Raw genomic sequence first — 21,537 nt, forward strand, 5'->3', positions numbered from 1 at the left:
CTTAGATGTTTAGCATGAAACATCTTCCTATGGGTGTGTACCCAGTCTGTTCAAATAAACAAATAAAAGCCCTTGGGTAAAAATTGGCCCGGGGGTGGGGGGCCTATATACAGGTGAGCGACCTCAGGGCCATCATGGCCCTCTTGTTTCTCTCATATTTTTGTCCCCCAAAAAACTACAAAAATCCTGATTCTGAGAAAGAAAAAACAACTATTGAAAAAAGACTGCTTGACAATGCTTATTAAGAAACTGTTCACTTTTGTGAGAAACAAGGGGCAACTAATATTTCAATTTGCTAGAATTAAAAAAATGATCTGATTCACTTAGTCTTGCATCCATCTAACCTATGTTGGTGATAAAATCTTTAGTAACTTAGTTTGTCCGTTTTAGATTGTAAAAAAATAATAGAACAAAAAAGCTAAAGTTTACAAAGGTGTATCCAGGTTTGACGTGTTTTAAAGACGGAGTACGACATAATCCTATAGAGAGTATACTAGGTTTTCAAGACTGTGGCTGGAGACCTGCACCTAATAAACCGTATGTATTATTTATTAAGGGCATCTTTTTCTGTATTTTACACTAAAAGAAAGACCTTTTATTTCTTAATTGAAGAGGTTTATTATGAAGTACGCATGTATTCGTCACACAGATTTTGAGAAATTATAAAGTTAGGCTGATGCATGCATGGGTAAAACTTTTTAGGTATTTTTCTGAATTTGAGTTTTTTTTATACTGTGAAAAGCTTTAAATCAATGAGTTAAGAAGTACTAAATGCAAAATTCAGAGTTTTGACATTTATAACTTCTTCCTATGTGTATGAGGTGGTGTATCATAAAATTAACCTGTTGTAACGTTGTTGACAGATGGAGATATAATAATGCCATGTTATGTATTTTGTCTAGGTAGGAACCTGTAATGGACTCTGATCAGCTCTACAACATCTTTAAAACAATACTACAGCACTGCAAGGTAAAAATATGATTTAAAAGTAATAAAACTATTTGAATGCATCTTTGTTGTTATAATAGGACCTTGAAACATTCTTTTTAACTGTATCACTTTTTGCATGTCTTTAGGTATGCAATTTGATTTTCTGATAACTCCCGAGATATTGAATTACCCATACTTATTATCAGAGTTCTTTCCCTTCAATTGTTATATATAAGTAGTTGCATTAAAAGTGTTTGTCGAGTTTGAAGAGAAGTTCTCAATAAAATTCATACAGAAAACATTTAATTCAAATGACTGTTAGCCAAATTAGACTTGCATTGTAATAGAAAAAAACAACTTCCCTGTGTTTTACAGACTCATGCTAGTGCTTGGCCTTTCCTGAAACCAGTGGAGAAAGCTGAAGCCCCTGATTATTATGATTACATCAAGTTTCCTATGGGTAAGTGACATATGTATTTTCTTTGTTATCTTTTTTATGCTTTTTCCCTTGCTACATTTATGAAGTTAACTTTTCTTGCTTTAAATTCAGAATATTTTAATATTTTGTTACTTTTAAGGGTTTTCAGGATGTCATGATCCCAAGCTTCTGTTATAAAGTTTTATCATGAATGCCCACTTGATTTTTACTCAGGTGCCTGAAAAGGGGCACCTGATGTTTTCCTTTACCAACGTTGCCATATGACCATCAATTGTCGGTGTGATTTTAAACGCAACCGAAAATAAATGATCAATCATTAATCTTTTCAGAACATACTTTTCAACCCTCTTTTTAAGGATAACTTTTGCATTACAAATGTCAAATGTGGAGCTTTAAGAAAAAAAATATTTTTGTAGATTTTATGTATGTATTGATTAAATTGACTTTAAATCAGTTGCAAATTCTATTTATAGATCTTAGAACAATGGGAGATCGTTTAAAGAACAGATACTATGTTCACGAGAAATTATTCATGGCCGACATGATGAGAATCTTCACAAATTGTCGTTCTTATAACAAACCTGATACAGAGTATTATAAATGTGCCAACACCATGGAACGATTCTTCAACAATAAACTCAAAGAATTTTCTCTGATTGACAGATGATGGATCATAAGGTTTCCTTTAAAATCTGTTGTGGTTTAAGCTGTTGGTGTTAGGTAATTTCAAAGGTCGTCAAGCTTGAAATTGGACTAGACTTAAAATAAGTCAACTTGAGAATAATCACGATTTCAAATAGAAAAATGTTCTTAACTCAATCTATAATCTATGTTAAATTGAACATACAGGACAGTAATTTCATTAAAGTTTTACTTAAAGTCATATTTAAGTTATTTGTTTTAGATAAAAAATATTTTGAACCTTTATCAAAAAAGATACATGTATGAAAATGTCTCTTGACTTTGAAATGTGTTAAGTTTGATGGAGGATGCAAGTTTTACAAATTTAATCTATTAAGAGATGAAAGTTTAAGTTTGATAACACTGACGTTATTTACTGACTGATGCTTTAGACCTCTGATTTTAGTCAAATATTAATTAATGGTTGATGATTCAAGCTGTAACTTCAGAAGTGTTGAAGTTGAGAAGAAAAGTGGAAGAGATTGAAATTGAGACAGTCGAGTGTGAAAAATATATGCACACGTTTGCAGAAAAAGAAAAGGAGGGACAAACGTATGAAGGGTATTTATATGGGTACTTCTAAATGCTGTAAAAGTGATTGTTATTACAATGTATATTCAGTAGTCGAAGAAACAGAAAAAGAATGCGTAGGGTTTATCTAATAAGACACTTTTCTTCACAACATAAAGTTTGGTGATAAAAGTGTAAAATGGAAGTGTACTGTTTCCTTTGTTAAAGTTTATTATTCATGACTTTTACAAGATGTTATGTATTTTCAATATAATTTGAACTATGATATTAATGTAAATATATTTATATTTTATCATTTTAATTATATTTTTGAAAGTTTGTCTCTGAAAGAAAAGCAAAAATATATACATTTAATGTAGAGAGGAAAGCAGGAAATATTTTTGTTATAAATATTGTACTGATATCAAGGTAAATTGATTAATAGTGAATTAAACAAAATGACAAAATGCTAGTTTTTGAACGTATGAACCAGCTTGAACTGAAAGTGATAAGTCTATGCCACTAGTACAGAGCAAAGCATGCACATCTTTGCAGTCTGACAGGCTTTGTTTAACTGATAGCTTAATAGCCTAACGTATCTTTGTTTTGTATAATTTTGTTTTGAAATCAACGGGATTTATATTGATTGACTGTTTTAAATGCGAAGCAAAATAAGTAAAATATACAAATTCATCATGTTATGTGTAAAATAAAAAAAAAGAATTATTTGTAATATGACTGAATTTAAGATGAATGCAAATTAAATTAATATTTACACAGCATGAATAGTTTCTAAACCAATAAACATTTTTTAATAAGTAAAAGATAAAGATTAATGTAAAGAAATGAACATATTCAAATTGTTGCAAAACAAAAAGTATCGCATGTATGAAATTATTACTTAGGGAATACATTAGTACAAGACAATATCAAGAATTTCGTTCATGCAAATTCATGAAAGACACATGTGAAATTTCTTATTTATAGATACATGTATTATTTATGATTTTTACTGGAAACAAACCCTCACAACCACATCACATTTGTTTTAGTATGTTAAATACATTTTACCCTTTTTAATTGTATGTACTTCGTATATGAAGGTAACAAAAATAAAAAAAATAAACTTCTTACTTGTGTTATGCTACAAAAATTAAAAGATTAATGTTTTCAGTAAAACTTCATATTGTAAATGTATCACTAGATTAGACCACTTAAACTTCACATACGTCTACAGTGTTACAGTTGAAAGTCAGTGTCCAAGATCCATGAGTAAGTGTGAATTTTACTGATTATTACCCTTTCTGAAATAAGACTTTTGCAACTGGGACAAATTCCCCCATTGTTAAAGAATAGGGCTATCCCTCTCACTCAACCCTCCATGCAACGCTTTGGTTAAAGTTTTGCATGCAACATATTTCACCAACCACTACTGATATTTGCTTTTAACTCCACACACATGTATTTGCGAGCATAATTGGTTGCAGAATTATGATCCTTTTTTAACTTGAAAAATTCAGGGTTAATGTTTTGCATGCATGCTTCTCAAAATACCAATTTGAAACTTTCCAAGGCCAATAATTCTGACATGGGTTTTAAGTGAACTGGTGAAGTCAAAATAAGTTTACATTTTGCAATACTGCCTTTAACTTTATGTTTTACTTTGCATGAACGATAAATAACTAATAAGGAAATTTCTGCAAAATGTCATGGGAATTTACCTGAAATGTTTACTTTATAAAACAAGTGGGCAGTATTTTCATACTTTTGGCAGATTTATTTTTATCTTAAACATGTCAAATCAACTCTTAGTCATCACCAATATAAAAGTCAATCTTTGAAATATTAAGTCTATTCAGCTTAACTTGACAATGACACAACTGAGTATAGTGTCACTTTAAAATGCTAAATATAAAAAATGCCCAGTGGTAGAATACAAATACAGGTACTTTAAGAAATTGCTGTTAGTGTTTTGTTGAACCAATTTTATGCTTAAGGTTCATAGAGTTAATAATTTTTGCCCTTTTTAGCGTTTCTGAAGTTTCTACTCTTCAAAAAAAAAAAGATTTATCACACGATCTTACGTGCACGTAATTTTGTATCACTGGCAATTAGTGATATTGCAAAGCTTACCTCTTTGTATACATTGATTATTAAAAATGTTTCGTTTTACAAGTCGTGCAGTAGAAATGAGATGCTTCTTAACAATTAAATACAATGCATTGCTTTTATAAGTGTTTATTAATATTTCAATCGACCCTGGCATGGCGACTTCACGTCATGCCAGTCTTACTGATGGTGTTTAACGTGCATTATTTCTTACACGAGCGGGCTCCAGAGTTGAATCACCTACACTCTATTAGCTAAATGGCTCATAGCTTTCACCTGACATCAATATCTCTGGCAGGATTGAAACATAGCGATGATGGACAAGTGACTTTATGTTTATTATGCCCCGCGCAAAAACAACGTCAATATTAATAATCATTATATTTATATGAGAATACTTGAGCAATGCGGACACGAAAATATATAATATTTTAACATTCGACTTATTTTTTTCCACAAAGGACTAGACTCAATGTCAACAGTTGACATTATTCCCGAGGTGAACTTGTTGTCCGAGGTTGACTAGAAAAAACATCAGATGACAGAAGTCCGATTTAATAGATGTCCTCGGTCGATTGTTCGGAGCTAGCTATCGATTTGATTTCCGCTGAACTATATAGTTCTATTTTTATTATTTCTGGGGCCGAGAGCCTAAGGTTTTTGACATTAGCTACTGGTTATCACCGTTAATGATTCAAATCCTGTCAGAGACGTTCAATTCGTTCACATAAGGAAGCTATTCAGATAGATTACGTAAGATCTGTGGCTCCGCCTTGGTTCCCAATTGTACCTGATATATTACCTGATATAATGCAAGGAAGAGGATTCAATGGCCTTTTTCACAATGGAAGCTGGAAACTCTCTATTAGTTTATATTAGTTTTATTGCAGCCAACAATAAACTTAAATCAAAACAGCGGACACATCGTAAATAAATTGTATTTTCATCAATGATTTTAGCCTTGGATAAATTATATCATATTTACATGAACTTAACAAATGTGATGTTAATTATAATGATATGATCACAATACAACTTTGGTTTGTTTGTTAACACGGCATTATATAATACGAAAATATAACTGCAAATTTACTGAATGTTTGTGGCAAACTAACAAGAGACAACATTTTGGTTAAGTACACAATTTAACAAAGTTTCTAACGTTTAACTCAAACTTTGTCAGTTTTACCCGTAGAGGGAACTTTGAACGTCTACATGTTTGAAGCATACTTTCTAAGTAAATTGCAAATATGAAACTTTGCCGCATTGTTTCGTTCTCTTTGTTGAAGGGAAAGCATATAGCACTGTAATGCTTCCCTTGGTTTGTCCTCTTGTTCCATACATTGACCGAGAAGGTTGAGAGCTGTCTCCCTGTGACCAAAGTTTCTTCCTGTAAATATAACCTTCACAAGGTTACTAAGTGCCCGTTGTTGATCCTGATGTCTTTGTAGATAACTGTATGTCTTGTACTGTAAAAAGTAGAGAAAAGGGAGGGAATCAACAACAGCATAATCCATCCAGTACCTTTCATATGGACTTCTGTGTGCCGTATCATCTCGTGTAGATCTCATCAATTCATACCGTAATTCTCGAGGCACACAATTTACTTCTTTCTGCGTGAATTTTACACAACATGATGCGATACTGTTGATGCAATTTTCTCTTAATTCATCGCATTTTCTCATAAATTCAGCAGACCGACTTGACAGTGGATGAGGCCAGCAGGCACATACAGGTTCAACAACAGTAGAGTTATATCGACTTTCAGTTTGTCTCAGAATGAACTCTGCTCTATCCATATCACCTACACTGTAGAACATTGAAGCTAGTTTTAATCTGCCAGATGTAACATCTGAGTTCAAACCCAATGTAAGCCACTGAAGTGCTTCATATTGAACTGTATTATTCTGTTCAATACTTGATGACGCCATTATAAGGCCTAGTGTTGAATATAAAAATGGAACCAGATAACGACTTACAAGCTGTTCCATTCTATTTTCGCTTGTACTGTAGTATGTGAGCTTTAAGATAATTTGCTTAAGATAACATATATGATCATTTGACAAGTTATTTATTAGCGTTAATATTCCCCCGCTTATCTCCTTCATTAGACCGATGAAAAGTTCAGACAAACATTCTTCGTGTATCTCAAGTGAGGTTGGAATGTTGTATGTAAGATGAACAAATGTACTTAGCTTGACCTGTAGTCTCTGGCTTATACTATCCATCTTTATTTGAAGTAAACATCTATCATCGCTCTCTATTATGTAACATAATTTCTTTAAAACGTCTCGCTTCTCGTCAGCTGTAAATTGTCCGGCCATTAAGTTGTTATCAGAAATAATGAAATGCGGGCAATTTTCATTTTGAACATGGCTATGGAGTTCTAGCAAGCAGTAAGATAAACATGTAAAAAGATTGTCCCTTTTCCATATGTTTTGTTCTGTATTTTCAATACAATGTAATAAAACGGTTTTACACATAAAAGTTGAAAGGGCACTCACATTTTGTGCATTCAAAAAAGTTTTCAAAAATATTTTCATTAAAACATAGCATTGTAATTGCGTAATATTTAGATTGAACATCAAACATCTCTCTGGTAGAGAAGTAGATAGTCTCCACTCTAATTCTGGATAAGCAGCAATTTTGCTACAGGCACCAACAACAAAACAATCATAGCTACCAGCATATCTGATACTTTCAGATGATAACCACCTCATAACAGCAGCTCTTTCTAGAAAATGTGATGTTGATTGTGGCCATGAATTACAAGGGAAAGCAAAAACAATGTCATTGTCGCAGTATCCATTTACCCCGGAGACAGCATTTGATGGTCCGTGTTGTTCAGTAATTTCTCGGAAAATGCTTGTTAGGAATGAATGTCTTAATAATATTCTCCCATTGCTATCTCTTATGTAATGTTCATTAGGAATGTTTGTCTCAAAAATAGGTTCATCAGATCGAAGTAGTTGTAAAAAACAATATCCTGGTGTAACATTCTCATCCTGTATCAGAAGAAGGTTTCTCTTATTTTGTTTCCACTCTGCCCAGTCTTGTATCACATTATAATCATAATCTACAATCACCCTGTCAACATCTGAATCAAGTCCTATAGTAGTGGTACCTTCAGACTGACTCCCAAGAATATAATCAGTTACTTTTTTACCAATTGATCTGAATGAAATCGTTGTTAAACTCTCATTTAGCATACATGTTCTTCTTCTTTTCAACACCATTTTCTCATTAACACCAACATCCTCTAATACCTCAGATAATTTCAGTGACAAAGTTTTGCAATATTCAGGTGACTGAAACATTCTGTAATGATAAAACATATGTAGCCTTGTCAAAACATAAGAATCATGAATGAGTTTATGATAATATAAAGTACGTAATTTTTGTTGTTACCAGACATTACACTTGTGTAAAAAAGTGACCTGAATTTTTATCAGTTATTTAAAAATAGAACATTGTACATTGTATCTCTTCTTTTATTATATTACCAGTGTTTTTATGTTAATCAACATGTTATATACTTGTTGTTTAAATTATCTTTGATATAACAAATCTGATTTTAAGAATAATAAGATGAAGAGTTAAGATTGCATTGATGATGTGAGTATTTTACTAATATATATGCCAAAACTAACCCATTAAAGTATGATAATATAAAAATGAATTATAATATCAATATACCAAACAAAAGTTTTACTTCCTCTTTCAGTTTTGAAAAAAAAGCACACAAAAACATTTGCTAATTTTGAAAGCTCCTCATTAATGTTACACAATTTACATGTCATTTATGACAATGCGGTATAGGAAATATTACATAGATACAATAATAGCATTATGTATCAAAAAATTTCTTTTTACAGTTAACAAGTACCAATTAGAATATTTCTGAAAATTGATATTCAAAAATTAAAACTGTAGTAACTGTCCTAGGAGAAATAATTGCTTAACTTGCTTCATAGATTTATTTGCTATCTGTACCACTTAGTATAGTTTCAAAATGAAACGATTTCTATCGTTACAATTCTTATGTTTCTATCGATCATAATTCATTTATTACGTCGCAATTTAAGCTTACAAAACTTCTGGAAAATAAACAAACATGTAGTATTAATAAATAAATGAAAATTCAGTATAAATTATTAGATATAAATTAAACTTACTTTTAATTGAAATGTATCAATTTTTCTGATATGTTTTGACTGACGGTAAACAAATACTTCCAAGGGTGATTTGGAAAAATTCCAATTTACTCTTCCTCTTTCGATTTTCAATGCACGAAAAGTTAACTCTTGTAATATAAGTAACTACTCGGGTTCAGCTTTAACTCCCTTGGATATTCATCCTGATGCCCTCTATTCAATAGCTGAAGAAAGAGGCGAAAAGTTATGATTGCCTCCGAGCATTATTTCAGCGACCACTCGTAAATTAAGCAATACCGCTAATGATGAAGCTGTAGACATGGTAGATACTTAGTATTCGTAAATGTCAAGTTTAAAATATATCGCATATGTATATATATTATCTCTTTCAATTACAATAATATTTAGCATCTCTGCACGTGCATGGAAAAACACATACACAGTAACCATCCGGTTTGAAAGATATTGCCGTTATTGGTTAATTTTAATATCAGTTGTATAAAACAACAGCAAATATGTTTTCATTAGTTAGGAATAATTTTACTTATTTCAGTATCATCTTATTTAAGAACTAGAGTCATTTTAACAATAAGGCGGATGGGCCAGAAATCCTGTGAAATATTTATCTTCATTTTGAGACATCATCCAATAATTATCGAGATATAATTCATTCTGAATATATGTTTAAAATTGATGAGATTTATTATGCTAATTTTGAAATATATCCATTTTTGTACCATTATTTCACATAATTAGTATATATACATGTATATATAAAACTGCAAATAAATCTTAAAAGGACTCAACTGAGGTTTAAAAGCCTAAAAGCATAACATTTAAAATTCTTAAATGAATGAGCTGGGGGACTTTAAATAGAAATATATGCAAAGATAGTTAAGAAATATACTTTGAAATAAACTGAAAATCGTATTTTTATGCTTTTCTTAGACCGATTTGAGTGAAAAGCGTTTAAACGCTTTTCATTTTGGGTCATTTTTTACAATTTGAATAATTATTTTGGAAAAACGAAGTGCGCGTATGATCTGAAATTTTGCACAAAGATTTGTTGTCTAATCCTTCATCAAATGGTACATTTATCTGGAAAAAATATTTTCAGTCCCATCATGTCAAAAACCTCAGTGGAGTCCCTTTAACATTGACGGCAAGGACCAAAAAGTTGTGATTGATGTAATCGGTGTGCCATGCCATGCCATTATTAAATAACAGAAATATGTATTTTGAAAATAAATAAGTGTTTATTTTTTGTTAACAATGTGCCGCTAATAGTTATTTATTGCTGAATCGGCGAATCACACAAGATACGATGAATGTTTGAAAATAAAATAGTTAAGGCTTTTTATCTTTTTATCAAAACAGAAAAATATTTAGGATTAATTTCTGTTTTATCATGCAAGTTTTAAGGGCATTTTATTGAAATTGTATGTACGATAAAACGTTGTTTTATCACGTTCCTTATTCCATTCAGCTAGTTAATGACACAACAAATAGAAAAGCACATTTCTATGAGTTACAATGATAATCTGTACAAAATATGTATAGGCCACCCGTGAGTTACAATGATAATATGTACAAAAAACATGTGTAGGCCACCCGTGAGTTACAATGATAATCTGTACAAAAACATGTGTAGGCCACCCGTGACTAACAATGATAATCTGTACAAACCATACATTAGAAGGCCATCTGTGAGTTACAATGGTAGTCTGTTCAAATTATCCATTTGAAGGCCACCTGTGAGTTACAATGGTTATCTGTTCAAGGAATCCATTTTAGGCTATCTATGACTTACAATGGTACTCTTTTCAAAGGCCACCTGTGAGATACAGTGTGGTAGTTCAAGGAATCCATTTGTAGGCTATCTGTGAGTTGCAAAGATAATCTGTTGAAAGAATCAAGCTTTGTCGAACAAACATACGGATATTACTTCACTGACTGCCCGTATGTTAGCTAATAATGCCAATATTATCAATCTAAGAAATCACTTATCACTATTAAGGCGGTGAAGAGGGAAATTGTAGAACAAATGAAAGAACTTACGAGCATTGATATCTATTTTAATGAACATGTTGTTATCAGTTTTTTTGAGATCAGTTGCATCCACGATGTCATTTTGTATGTTCATATATGTTAAATGAGGCCTAAAAATGAAGTAAGCAACTTTAACATACAAAACATTTTGAACTCCTAGTCGATAACTAGTAACTATCTTGGAAACAAGAAGGATTGGAAAACTTTTTCCGAGTGACTTTTGAATAGATCATAATCAGAGGAACCTATGTAACCTCCTGGGAAATACGGCATAATTCAATAATATTATGACTGACAAAAATCTCCGACAATCAGAATCAATTGTGAAATAACACATGACATACGATTATATGATTAATCTGAAATACTTCCAAAAGTTGTAGGTATGTCATTAATTAATACATAATAATCAGCAAAAAATACCATTTTTACATCTTCCAATTAACGTTAGAAAAGTAAAATTCAACTCAAATGATTCAACAATTTTTGGCAATTGCTTATTTCTTCTTCCCCAATCGTAAATTCTCGTTTCTCAGTCAAACTTCGGATAAGCTGTTATATATTTAGCCCAGATGTTACAATTGCTTTTTTCCATGTTTATTTAACAGAAACACCATATCGGGTCGGTGAAATATTACTCTTGTTTTTAGGCCCATTAATTAGAATTATCATTTTAATGCCTGCCCATAGACAAACAGTTATGCCATTGATATAATCAACTGCTTTGCAAAACTTGCCACTTTGTTTTCATTGATTATGAACAATGAATTATTATTAACAATGCCTTATTGTCTTTACGAGTCATGCATGATGTCACTTTTCAAATGTTGATTAATATATTATTTTTTTAATCATTGTAACATTGTCTAAGGACTTTAAAAGAAGTGTAGCCTCAAAGTGAAATTGTTTGTATCTACTTTTTAAAGGTATGTTTAGACGTCTGTCAAATCTCTCAAAATACTGATGATAATTACTCGCCTTTGTTTTAAAGCAAGATTTTGGGGGCAATTCAATGGAATAAGAAAGCGCTTCGTAAACTTTTTGTAAATATTTGAAAGTTATCCGACAGTTTAATAAAGAAGTAAATGAAGTGATGATTTAACTTCACTTTAATGTCGGGTTTTATTTTCAGAAAGGTAAAAAGTTTTGGAAGCGGGATACATATATTTTGCATTTATAAAGAAGACAGAACGAATGTTATTAAAACCATGAAAATTGCTTGCCTGTGAATAGACTTAAAAACGAACACTTACTTCAATAATAATAGTGGATTAGGAGAAGGAGGAGAATGGGGAGTAGAATGAGTTGGGGAGGAAAAGGAGTAGAAAAGGAGGAGAGAAAAAGAGATGGTGGCAAGCAGCAGTAGTAGTAGAAGTCAGTGGCTGTTGTTATAAAATATTTTGGCAAAAACCAATATATCATATTGTGGGTGAAAGTAGCAGTAGTAATAGCAGTAAGTTGATGTAATAGTAAAATATTTTAGCAAGAATCAATATACACGTGTCATATTGTGTGTGGATGGAGCAGCAGTAGTAGTAGCAGTCAGTGGCTGTAGTAGTAAAATATTTTAGCAAAAACCAATATATCTAATTGTGTGGGTGATGACAATTCAGCAGTAGTAGTAGTAGCAGTAAGTGGCTGAAGTAGTAGAATATTTTAACAAAAAAAACAATATATCGTATTCAATAATAAACATTTATTAATTTTCAGTTACTTAAAAATGGGAAAAGGCATAGGGACTGGTGATGGTGTCGGTAGAGGGTCCGGACATTATAAAGGAAAGAGTGATCGGATAGCGGTACCAGCGATGCCTTTACCTATGGCTCTAATTTGCTGTGTACTTAACTTCCTGATACCAGGTTTTGGTAAGCATTATTTTACGCAGTGTCACTTGAAGTTGACCTGTGTCAATACGTTTTCATAGTTTCTCAAACTTATAACTATTGTTTTTATAGTGGAATCCCTTTGACCTAAAATGGACAGTTCCTAATTCAAAGTAAGATATGTTCATTCAGCAAATTTAGCCGAGTAAAGGCTGAAGAATTAGATATTGTTGAAATGTTGGTGTTTTTTTTTTTCACTTCATAGCTCGAGTTTTTATTTTATTAAGTCATTACAAATAAATCAAAATTATTCAAAATGAATATACATTTACCATAGCACAAATCCTACTTAAGACAAATATGAACTAATTAAAGTTAGATGAACACTTATTATAAAAAATAAAGCTTGTGCATGTTTATTTCATATTGAAAATTAATAAGTTTTTTTTTTAAAACTTGTATTTAAAAAGGTCCCGCTATTGCGGGTTTAAGTGTTTTTGTGCTCAAAAGAAGATATGGAGGGGGCGGACGGGGTTTTTTTACTGTGGGTCAATTTTGGTTTAGGAGCCTAAAAAGCGTTTCAGCTCTGTTTTTTTATAGGCTGGGTTTGGAGCTGTGTTTGGGGATACTATTTTATCTTTAGCAGCAGTAAGTTAACTATATAACTTTAACCAAATAATGCAATGTATTTGATGAAAGATATTCAAATAACCACAGTAATTTAATATATCAAGAGTGTGTTGCTATATCTTTAATAACCTGTCTGTCGATCTTTTTGATAAAATACATCAAGAGGAAGTTGCTTTATCTTTAATAACCTATCTGTCAACCTTTTTGATTAAATACATCAAGAGGAAGTTGCTTTATCTTTAATAACCTATCTGTCAACCTTTTTGAGTAAATACATCAAGAGGAAGTTGCTTTATCTTTAATAACCTATCTGTCAACCTTTTTGATTAAATACATCAAGAGGAAGTTGCTTTATCTTTAATAACCTATCTGTCGATCTTTATAATAAAATGCATCACGAGGAAGTCGTTTTATCTTTAAAAACCTGTATGTCGATCTTTTTAGCATAATTAACTAATGCCGTGATCACTTTAAAGTTGAGCAAAGTTTCTAGTAAATATATCATTTTGACATTTTGACCAGGTGTCTGTTACTGATAGATCTGTAAATAACTGGACATTTTTCTGTCCATGTTTGACTAAATATGACCACGGTATTGACAAATACAATGTCAAATTAACTAATTTACAGTCATACTGATTAACATACATGTCAAATGTTTTGTCTATAACATGTGCTAGATCTCTTTACTGTTTCACATTTCACGATATTGAAGTCAGCCAACGATATGGATTTTGAAAGTCCATTGGTTTGAGCGGAGTTGTCCGATTTGATAGGTATAGTAGCCTGTGCTTCATTATACCCGGACAAATTTGCAAAGAATTGAAACTTACAATTACATCTCCAGTTAAGTTTTCGGCTATCATTATCATTAAACATTCTCATAAAACTTCTGTTACATTTATCTTACTAAATAAAACAGAGTAACATTACTTCAAAACATTATATCCCAGGTGAATACTACAAAGACAACAATCCGGAGGACATAGATGGTGCACCGGAAGCTGTTATCGTCAGTCAAGGAGGTCAGACTGGTATTGTACTTTCACAACCGTCAGCCATGTCCGTAATTGTTAATCAGGAATACAGTCAAACGGGAACACAGGTTTATATGCAACAATCGGGAAATCCATACCCTGTGAACCCATGTCCACCACCATACCCTGGAACTGAAGCTTCAACATTTAACAATGTTGTCCATCCAACTAAGTAAAGAAAATGTCAAAAACGTTTTCGAACAATATATTTACCAATCAAACTAGTAACTTTTATCTTGTTTACCAATTTTTATTTGTAATTGATTTATTTATAATTGTTTTGTTTTCATATTAGTTACAGTGAACTTGTACATAATGCAAGTAGCCTGACTTCCTTAAGAGAACTTTGAAAAAAATACAACAACAACTTTGTTCTTCTTTGCTTTTGATTGCTTGTGTTTTTGTTGTATATTTTTTTATTTATTTCCTTTGGTTAACAAAATAAAACGCTGGGAATTTTAGAAATTGTTATGAATTGTTTGGAACTGGATTTACTTTTCAAAGCTAAGAGCAAGCTAGATTTTGTGCAAGTTTCATATTACATTTATACTGACTAAAACATCAACAGCAGCAACATCAACAATTATACAACAACAAAAACGGATAACAACATGTGTTGAGGTATATAACTTTAAAAGATATTTAATACTTAACATAGTCTTCACATTGTGGATTTTTTTTCCAGAATCAGTAACAAGTAAGAAATATTCATACCCAGAACTTTTTGTTGATTTGTTTCCAAATTAAACAACAAATACAGAAAACAGTTAGTGACTGCAGCCCTTTGATTTCAGGGATTGAAATAATGTTTTTACTCTGTTCTTTAAAAGCAGACGACTTTTTAAATGACTCCGGGTGTAATTAAAGGGTAGAAACTAGCACATACCGGTTTTTCGAAATAACAAACGTTCTATAAATAAATTCTTTATTCCCCCCCCCGCCAATTAATCGATCAGCTATATACCCGTATGTGATTATCGATAAAAAAGTAGGTTAAGTAAAGCAAATACCGTGTGTACATATATATGTAAGGCCTATTTTCAAAAAAGGGATTACGTACGTCAGTACACATTTTGTTATTTCAAACAAAGGTAATTTTTTATGTTTTATATATTTACATATAACACAGTTTCATCTTAGTTAAGATTTGCAATCATAGGCTAGCAAACAAACAATTGTGTTCTAGATTATCTTAAAAATTCTAAATCATGCGTCGTATATCAATAACAATGTGAAGAAAAACATGTGTAGAACATTCCTCCTTGTGTGTTTGGTTTTTATTTTACAGTAAATAATTTCTATTATCAATATTTCAAGTAAAGTAAAGTCAATGCCAAATATTCTTTATTAAATACATTTCATGTTAACTTAAATCAATGTGGTGAGTTACGACAATATAAGAAGAGGTTTTTGAATTTAAGCGTCCTCTAGTTTTTGTAAACATAACATGTATATATACTTTAAAGGCCCATTATGCTTCAGAAATGCTACTGTTTTTATTTCTAAAAAACTTGTTTGGTATTTTGTTACAGTTTCAGAAAAGGAAAGAAAATTCTCATTTGCCATAAAGAGGAACTATCTTTTGCCTCTTTTTTCTGTTAGCAATTGGTATGTTAATATTGAATAAGTATTTTGTAAGAAAGTCAAAATACTACTTCGAGTACATTTTGCTATCTTTTCAGCACATAAATGCACGTCAAGCGCTACTTAATTAGCGTGTAACATCTTCTAAATCCATTATTAAAACATTATCAAACACATTTTTGACATTTCTAAAGAATTAAGAAAAATTGTGCATCTATCTGAAGCATAATATTATGTGCCTTTAATAAATTTATAAATGAGCCGTGTCACGACAAAACCAACATAATGGGTTTGCGACCAGCATGGATCCAGACCAGCCTGCGCATCCGCGCAGTCTGATCAGGATCCATGCTGTTCGCTTACAAACCCTATAACAAGTAGAGAAACTGATAGCGAACAGCATGGATCCTGATCAGACTGCGCGGATGCGCAGGCTGGTCTGGATCCATGCTGGTCGCAAACCCATTATGTTGGTTTTGTCATGACGCGGCTCAAATGTACTCTTGATCTTGATTCGTTACATTATCACATTTTATGTAGAAACGGAAGTAGTCAAATATGGGCCGAGGAGACGGATCTGGCTGGGGATCAGGCTGGGGCTGTGGTGGCTATAAAGGCAAGACAGAAAGAGTCTTCTTCCCAGCAATGCCAATCCCTTTGGCTATCTTGTGCTGTGTGTTTAACTTCCTTATACCTGGCTTAGGTAAGTGACTTACAATTAACTTTTTATTCAAAACTGGTTTCAAAAAGTTTCAAATAAGCATTTATAGGACAAAAAAATCAAAACACAGTTTTCAAAAATCATTTACACAATTAACTATATAAACAAAAGGATTTGATGTTACATATAATTATAATATTTTGGTTAAATAAGCAAATTGTAGTGATAAAAAGATGACTTCTTTCTTTCCTTCTCTCTTTTTTTACATCAATCCACGTGTTCTGGTTATAATATTGATCATTTTTCAGTGTCTCTTTTCGAACATGCATACGTATGCGTCCTATAGGAAGTCGGGAACGGGACCGCAGATTGCGGCTCATGTCATGTCATAGTATATAAATAGGTACGCTGAAGACCTTAAAGATCCTGTAACACAATTTTTATGGTTTTATTTCATAAATATTAAGCTCAAAATAAGATTTGTCAATATTGCAAGTTCCAATAAGCATTATTCATAAAGATATTATCCAATTTAACATTTCGTGTAAATAAAGGGAGGTAATTAGAAATTTATTTTCTATAAATTCTCAGTCAAAATTTCCAATAAGAAATAAATGAATGTAATTTATTGATTAAATATAATGTGCACAAATATTTGCAGTACACATTTTACATATTCTTCGATGTTTGAAAATTGTTTTATTTGCATAATTATATACATATATAATTTTTCGCAAGTGTGGTATACACATAGTCTTCTCACTTCCCCTCGGAGCGTGCACGTCGCTGAGAATATGATATGATATGATAAACAAGATCGACAAGGAAGGGCGGCATTCAATGAACGCGAAGAACGCGAAGAATGAACGCGAATGAATGAGAAGGCACAGGGCATCGGCAGAAGATTTACAACTTGGCTGGTAGACACAACTTAAATTTTGCCTTCAACCGTGGGCGGTAACTACGGAACTACTTCGTCACTTCTGCGGACCAGCTGCCGATGTCCTGACTAATGCCGAGGGGAGTGGCCCTACAAAGTAGGCTGAGACGACGAGGATGGTGTGCTAGGGTGCGTGAGCCCCTAGCACAGATTGACGGCTTGTAAGGCAGGCCTATAGCTGGCACCAACAGCCCTTTTCAGGGCTAAAACACCTTTCCTATATTGTCAAGGTTGCTGTACATTTAGGTTCTCATTGACCGCCGTACAGTGACCTACTTTTCGCTCAAAATTCATATCTTTGGCTAATACTCCGTGGAAATTGCATGGAGGTAAAATTATCACCATTTTGTGCTTCAAATTAACTCTTTAAGGACATGACTGGTGACATGTCCGGGGTCGAGCGTACTCGACCAGCGCAAGCTGCATTTTGTGCCCGGAAGGGCGGATGGACCCTCATTAAAGCTTTAACTACATACATACGTATACACATAGTAACAATATCAATCACAAAATTCAACGGAATCTAATCTGAAATATGATCAACTTTTTACATTGCTAATTTTCAAGACGCTACTCGAAAAATCGCAGTGTCGCGTTCTACCTTAATTAAGGTCTTCAGTGTACCCGTTTACATATTTTTACATGACGTGAATGCCGCATCAGATGAAAAACAAAAATCTTAAAAAAGCGGTTTATAAAGTTTTGAAAGCCAGCTCGGGTCCTGTTCCAGAGCTCATATGAGGCGTGCATGTAGGCACAAAGTATATAAATTATATGTGCATTCTTGTTCATATATTGCATATTGTGTTACATTTTTTACATGTACACACCAATCTTCGAATTTTGACAAGTTTATTAATCATTTGGCAGCCAATCAAATCTGGGAATTATTTTAGAAGATATTCTAGAAAAACAGGGTGAGGGAATTATATAACAATTTGCATACAGACTTTCATTAATTGGTTCGCAAATCTCGGAAATATATCTCAAACCCCGTCATGTATAAAACTCGCAGTGGAATTCCTTTAAGATTATATCAGCATTATGTCTTTGTCTTTGATTTCAGGTTCAGCAATTGCCGGTGTTAGCGTGTTTTGTTGTGCTCGAAATGAAGATATGGACAAGTCAGCTAAGGCTTTAAGTTGTGTGTCTAGCTGTGGTGTAGGGTTTCTGCAGTTGGTGACAACTGTTTTGTTGTTTGTTGGCTGGTTTTGGAGCTGTTTCTGGGGCGTCACATATCTGATGATGAGCAGTAAGTTCATATAAGTCCATATAGACAAATGCAATTTTTAATGACGGCCATATTGTTCGCGGCCATTTAGAAGAATCAGTCACTTTGATCTATTGTAATTATATCACAATGTTAACCCTTACACTGATAGAACCAAAAGAGATAAGACATTACTTCTAGTATAGAGTCATGACAAAAAGAGATAAGACATTGTTTCTAGTATATGGCCAAAAGAGATAAGACATTGCTTCTAGTATAGAGTCATGGCCAAAAGAGATAAGACATTGCTTCTAGTATAGAGTCATGACAAAAAGAGATAAGACATTGCTTCTAGTATAGAGTAATGGCCAAAAGAGATAAGACATTGCTTCTAGTATAGAGTAATGGCCAAAAGAGATAAGACATTGCTTCTAGTATATGGCCAAAAGAGATAAGACATTGCTTCTAGTATATGGCCAAAAGAGATAAGACATTGATTCTAGTATATGGCCAAAAGAGATAAGACATTGCTTCTAGTATATGGCCAAAAGAGATAAGACATTGATTCTAGTATATGACAAAAAGAGATAAGTTATTGCTTCTAGTATAGAGTAATGGCCAAAAGAGATAAGACATTGCTTCTAGTATAGAGTAATGACAAAAAGAGATAAGGCATTGCTTCTAGTATATGGCCAAAAGAGATAAGACATTGCTTCTAGTATAGTCATGGCAAAAAGAGATAAGGGATCGCTTCTAGTTTATGGCCAAAAGAGATAAGACATTGCTTCTAGTATAGAGTAATGGCCAAAAGAGATAAGACATTGCTTCTAGTATATGGCCAAAAGAGATAAGACATTGCTTCTAGTATATGGCCAAAAGAGATAAGACATTGCTTCTAGTATAGTCATGGCAAAAAGAGATAAGGCATTGCTTCTAGTATATGGCCAAAAAGAGAATAAGACATTGCTTCTAGTAGAGTCATGGCCAAAAAAGATAAGACATTGCTTCTAGTATAGAGTCATGGCCAAAAGAGATAAGACATTGCTTCTAGTAGAGTCACGGCCAAAAAAGATAAGACATTACTTCTAGTATAGAGTCATGGCCAAAAGAGATAAAACATTGCTTGTAGTATAGAGTCATTGCCAAAAGAGATAAGACATTGCCTCGTGTATAGAGTCATGGCAAAAAGAGATAAGACATTACTCCTAGTATAGAGTCATTGCCAAAAGATATAAGACATCGCTTGTAGTATAGAGTCATGGCCAAAAGAGATAAGACATTGCTTTTAGTATATGGCTAAAAGAGATAAGACATTGCTTTTAGTATATGGCCAAAAGAGATAAGGCATCGCTTCTAGTATAGAGTCATGGCAGCCTACATGCACGTGCAGTCTAACCAGACTCTTATACTACAATGTATTAAATTTTAATCCTGATATACCTTAACTGATGATTGACATTTTCCAGAAATGGAACCTGGACAAGTCCATTTTTTAATAAATTTCGCAGGTTAAGGGTAAAGCTACTCATACGTGTTGTCAACTGTTAATATCGCGCATTTCTTATGGAAGTTTATCACAATATTGGTAATATGCAGTGTGGTTTAAACAAATGCATTGCAACATTAATGTGAAAAAAACATCATGCAGTATGAGACCATTTGAAAAGTGTTAAAGTATTAATAAATATATTAAAGTGGTATCGCAATGTAACTGTAACGACGGGCTTATCTTTTTTTGAACTGGAAAGGGTATCTGTGTGTTACAGTTGAGACAGTCTTTCAGTCAATTCAAATCTGCAAACTCTTTTTGAAACAGGAAATACAACAAACTTATAAGTTATTACAAATAAACTTAATATTTATCTATTTTTTCCAGTTGAATATTACCATAACAACAAAATAGATGACTACGACAGAGGGACTGCGATAACGAGCACCGTGTCGGGGACGCAAACAGTGTACGAGAATGGTTCGAGTACCCCGTCCGCCATTATAATTCAACCTGCACACTTACCGTTCCAGCTGGCACAGCCTGGTACCCAGCCTGCGGCATGTGTAACAAAACAGCAATCAGTTCAATTACCTCCACCATACCCTGGAGTCGAGGATATTGGAACGGCACCACCACCACCATACGGTGAAGTAGTGTATCAATCTGGTTCAGTCTACCCAAATCCCCCTCCTGCACTGAATGCCAACGGCAGTGAACACAAAGTAGGGCTTTAAAAATGTGTAATGTGTAAGAAAAAATAAGAAACTGGAAGCAACTGTGATATTTACATTTACTTCTTGATATCATAAACTCAAATCAAATCATTATTTGTTCATGATGTCATTACAAAAAAGTATTTTCTGTTATTTGTTTATGCTACTTTCATGATACAAAGAAATAATTATATAAGAATTATATATGAAAAGTAGTTCCAGTAGTGCAATTATAATTTACTGCAAAATGCCTTGTTGAAACATAAACGACATAAAAACTATAATACTGATTAAACTGCCATATTTAAGTCGATCAAAAATCACCAAGGAATTCTGAATGACGACCGTAAAGGAATTTTAAGTAAATATCTACAAACATGCGCCAAATATCACGTTTTGTAATCATAGCTTGTCATTTCAAGACACGCTACTGTGCAACAATCGTGCTTTAAATGAATGGTTAAATGAGGATTTTTCTTTCAACAATACTGGTGATTTATTAAAGCAGAGACTTTAAATATTACATTAAATCTAGCTCGGTGATTAACGTTACATGATGAACGTTTGGTTGAACT

General features: G+C 32.7%; 3 protein-coding genes across 4 annotated transcripts; 2 read left to right on the forward strand and 1 right to left on the reverse strand.

The window, feature by feature from the left end:
* The first annotated feature begins 907 nt into the window (after positions 1 to 907).
* On the forward strand, positions 908 to 3,035 carry LOC132716509 (histone acetyltransferase KAT2B-like). Its single transcript, XM_060699802.1, has 3 exons — positions 908 to 969; positions 1,306 to 1,390; positions 1,843 to 3,035. Exons 1-3 carry the CDS (start codon positions 916 to 918, stop codon positions 2,034 to 2,036), a joined length of 333 nt encoding a protein of 110 aa, XP_060555785.1. The 5' UTR covers positions 908 to 915; the 3' UTR covers positions 2,037 to 3,035.
* A 2,486-nt stretch (positions 3,036 to 5,521) lies between these two features.
* LOC132716490 (uncharacterized) lies at positions 5,522 to 8,986 on the reverse strand. The gene is made up of 2 exons (XM_060699773.1): positions 8,845 to 8,986; positions 5,522 to 7,987 (listed from the first exon to the last, which is right to left on the reverse strand). The coding sequence occupies exon 2, from the start codon at positions 7,984 to 7,986 to the stop codon at positions 5,881 to 5,883; it is 2,106 nt and encodes a 701-aa protein (XP_060555756.1). The 5' UTR covers position 7,987; positions 8,845 to 8,986; the 3' UTR covers positions 5,522 to 5,880.
* Positions 8,987 to 13,282: 4,296 nt separating this feature from the next.
* LOC132716491 (uncharacterized) lies at positions 13,283 to 20,994 on the forward strand. Of its 2 annotated transcripts, XM_060699776.1 has the most exons (5): positions 13,283 to 13,343; positions 14,279 to 14,983; positions 16,487 to 16,649; positions 18,614 to 18,799; positions 20,634 to 20,994. In XM_060699776.1, exons 3-5 carry the CDS (start codon positions 16,505 to 16,507, stop codon positions 20,981 to 20,983), a joined length of 681 nt encoding a protein of 226 aa, XP_060555759.1. In that variant the 5' UTR covers positions 13,283 to 13,343; positions 14,279 to 14,983; positions 16,487 to 16,504; the 3' UTR covers positions 20,984 to 20,994. The 2 variants fall into 2 exon arrangements, with proteins under 2 accessions (XP_060555759.1, XP_060555758.1); XM_060699775.1 differs by lacking the exons at positions 13,283 to 13,343; positions 14,279 to 14,983 and adding an exon at positions 15,311 to 15,453.
* The last annotated feature ends 543 nt before the right edge of the window (positions 20,995 to 21,537 follow it).

The sequence above is a fragment of the Ruditapes philippinarum genome, unplaced genomic scaffold (genome assembly GCF_026571515.1).
Source record: "Ruditapes philippinarum isolate M1 unplaced genomic scaffold, ASM2657151v2 ctg757_1_1_1_1, whole genome shotgun sequence".
Lineage (NCBI taxonomy): Eukaryota > Metazoa > Mollusca > Bivalvia > Venerida > Veneridae > Ruditapes > Ruditapes philippinarum.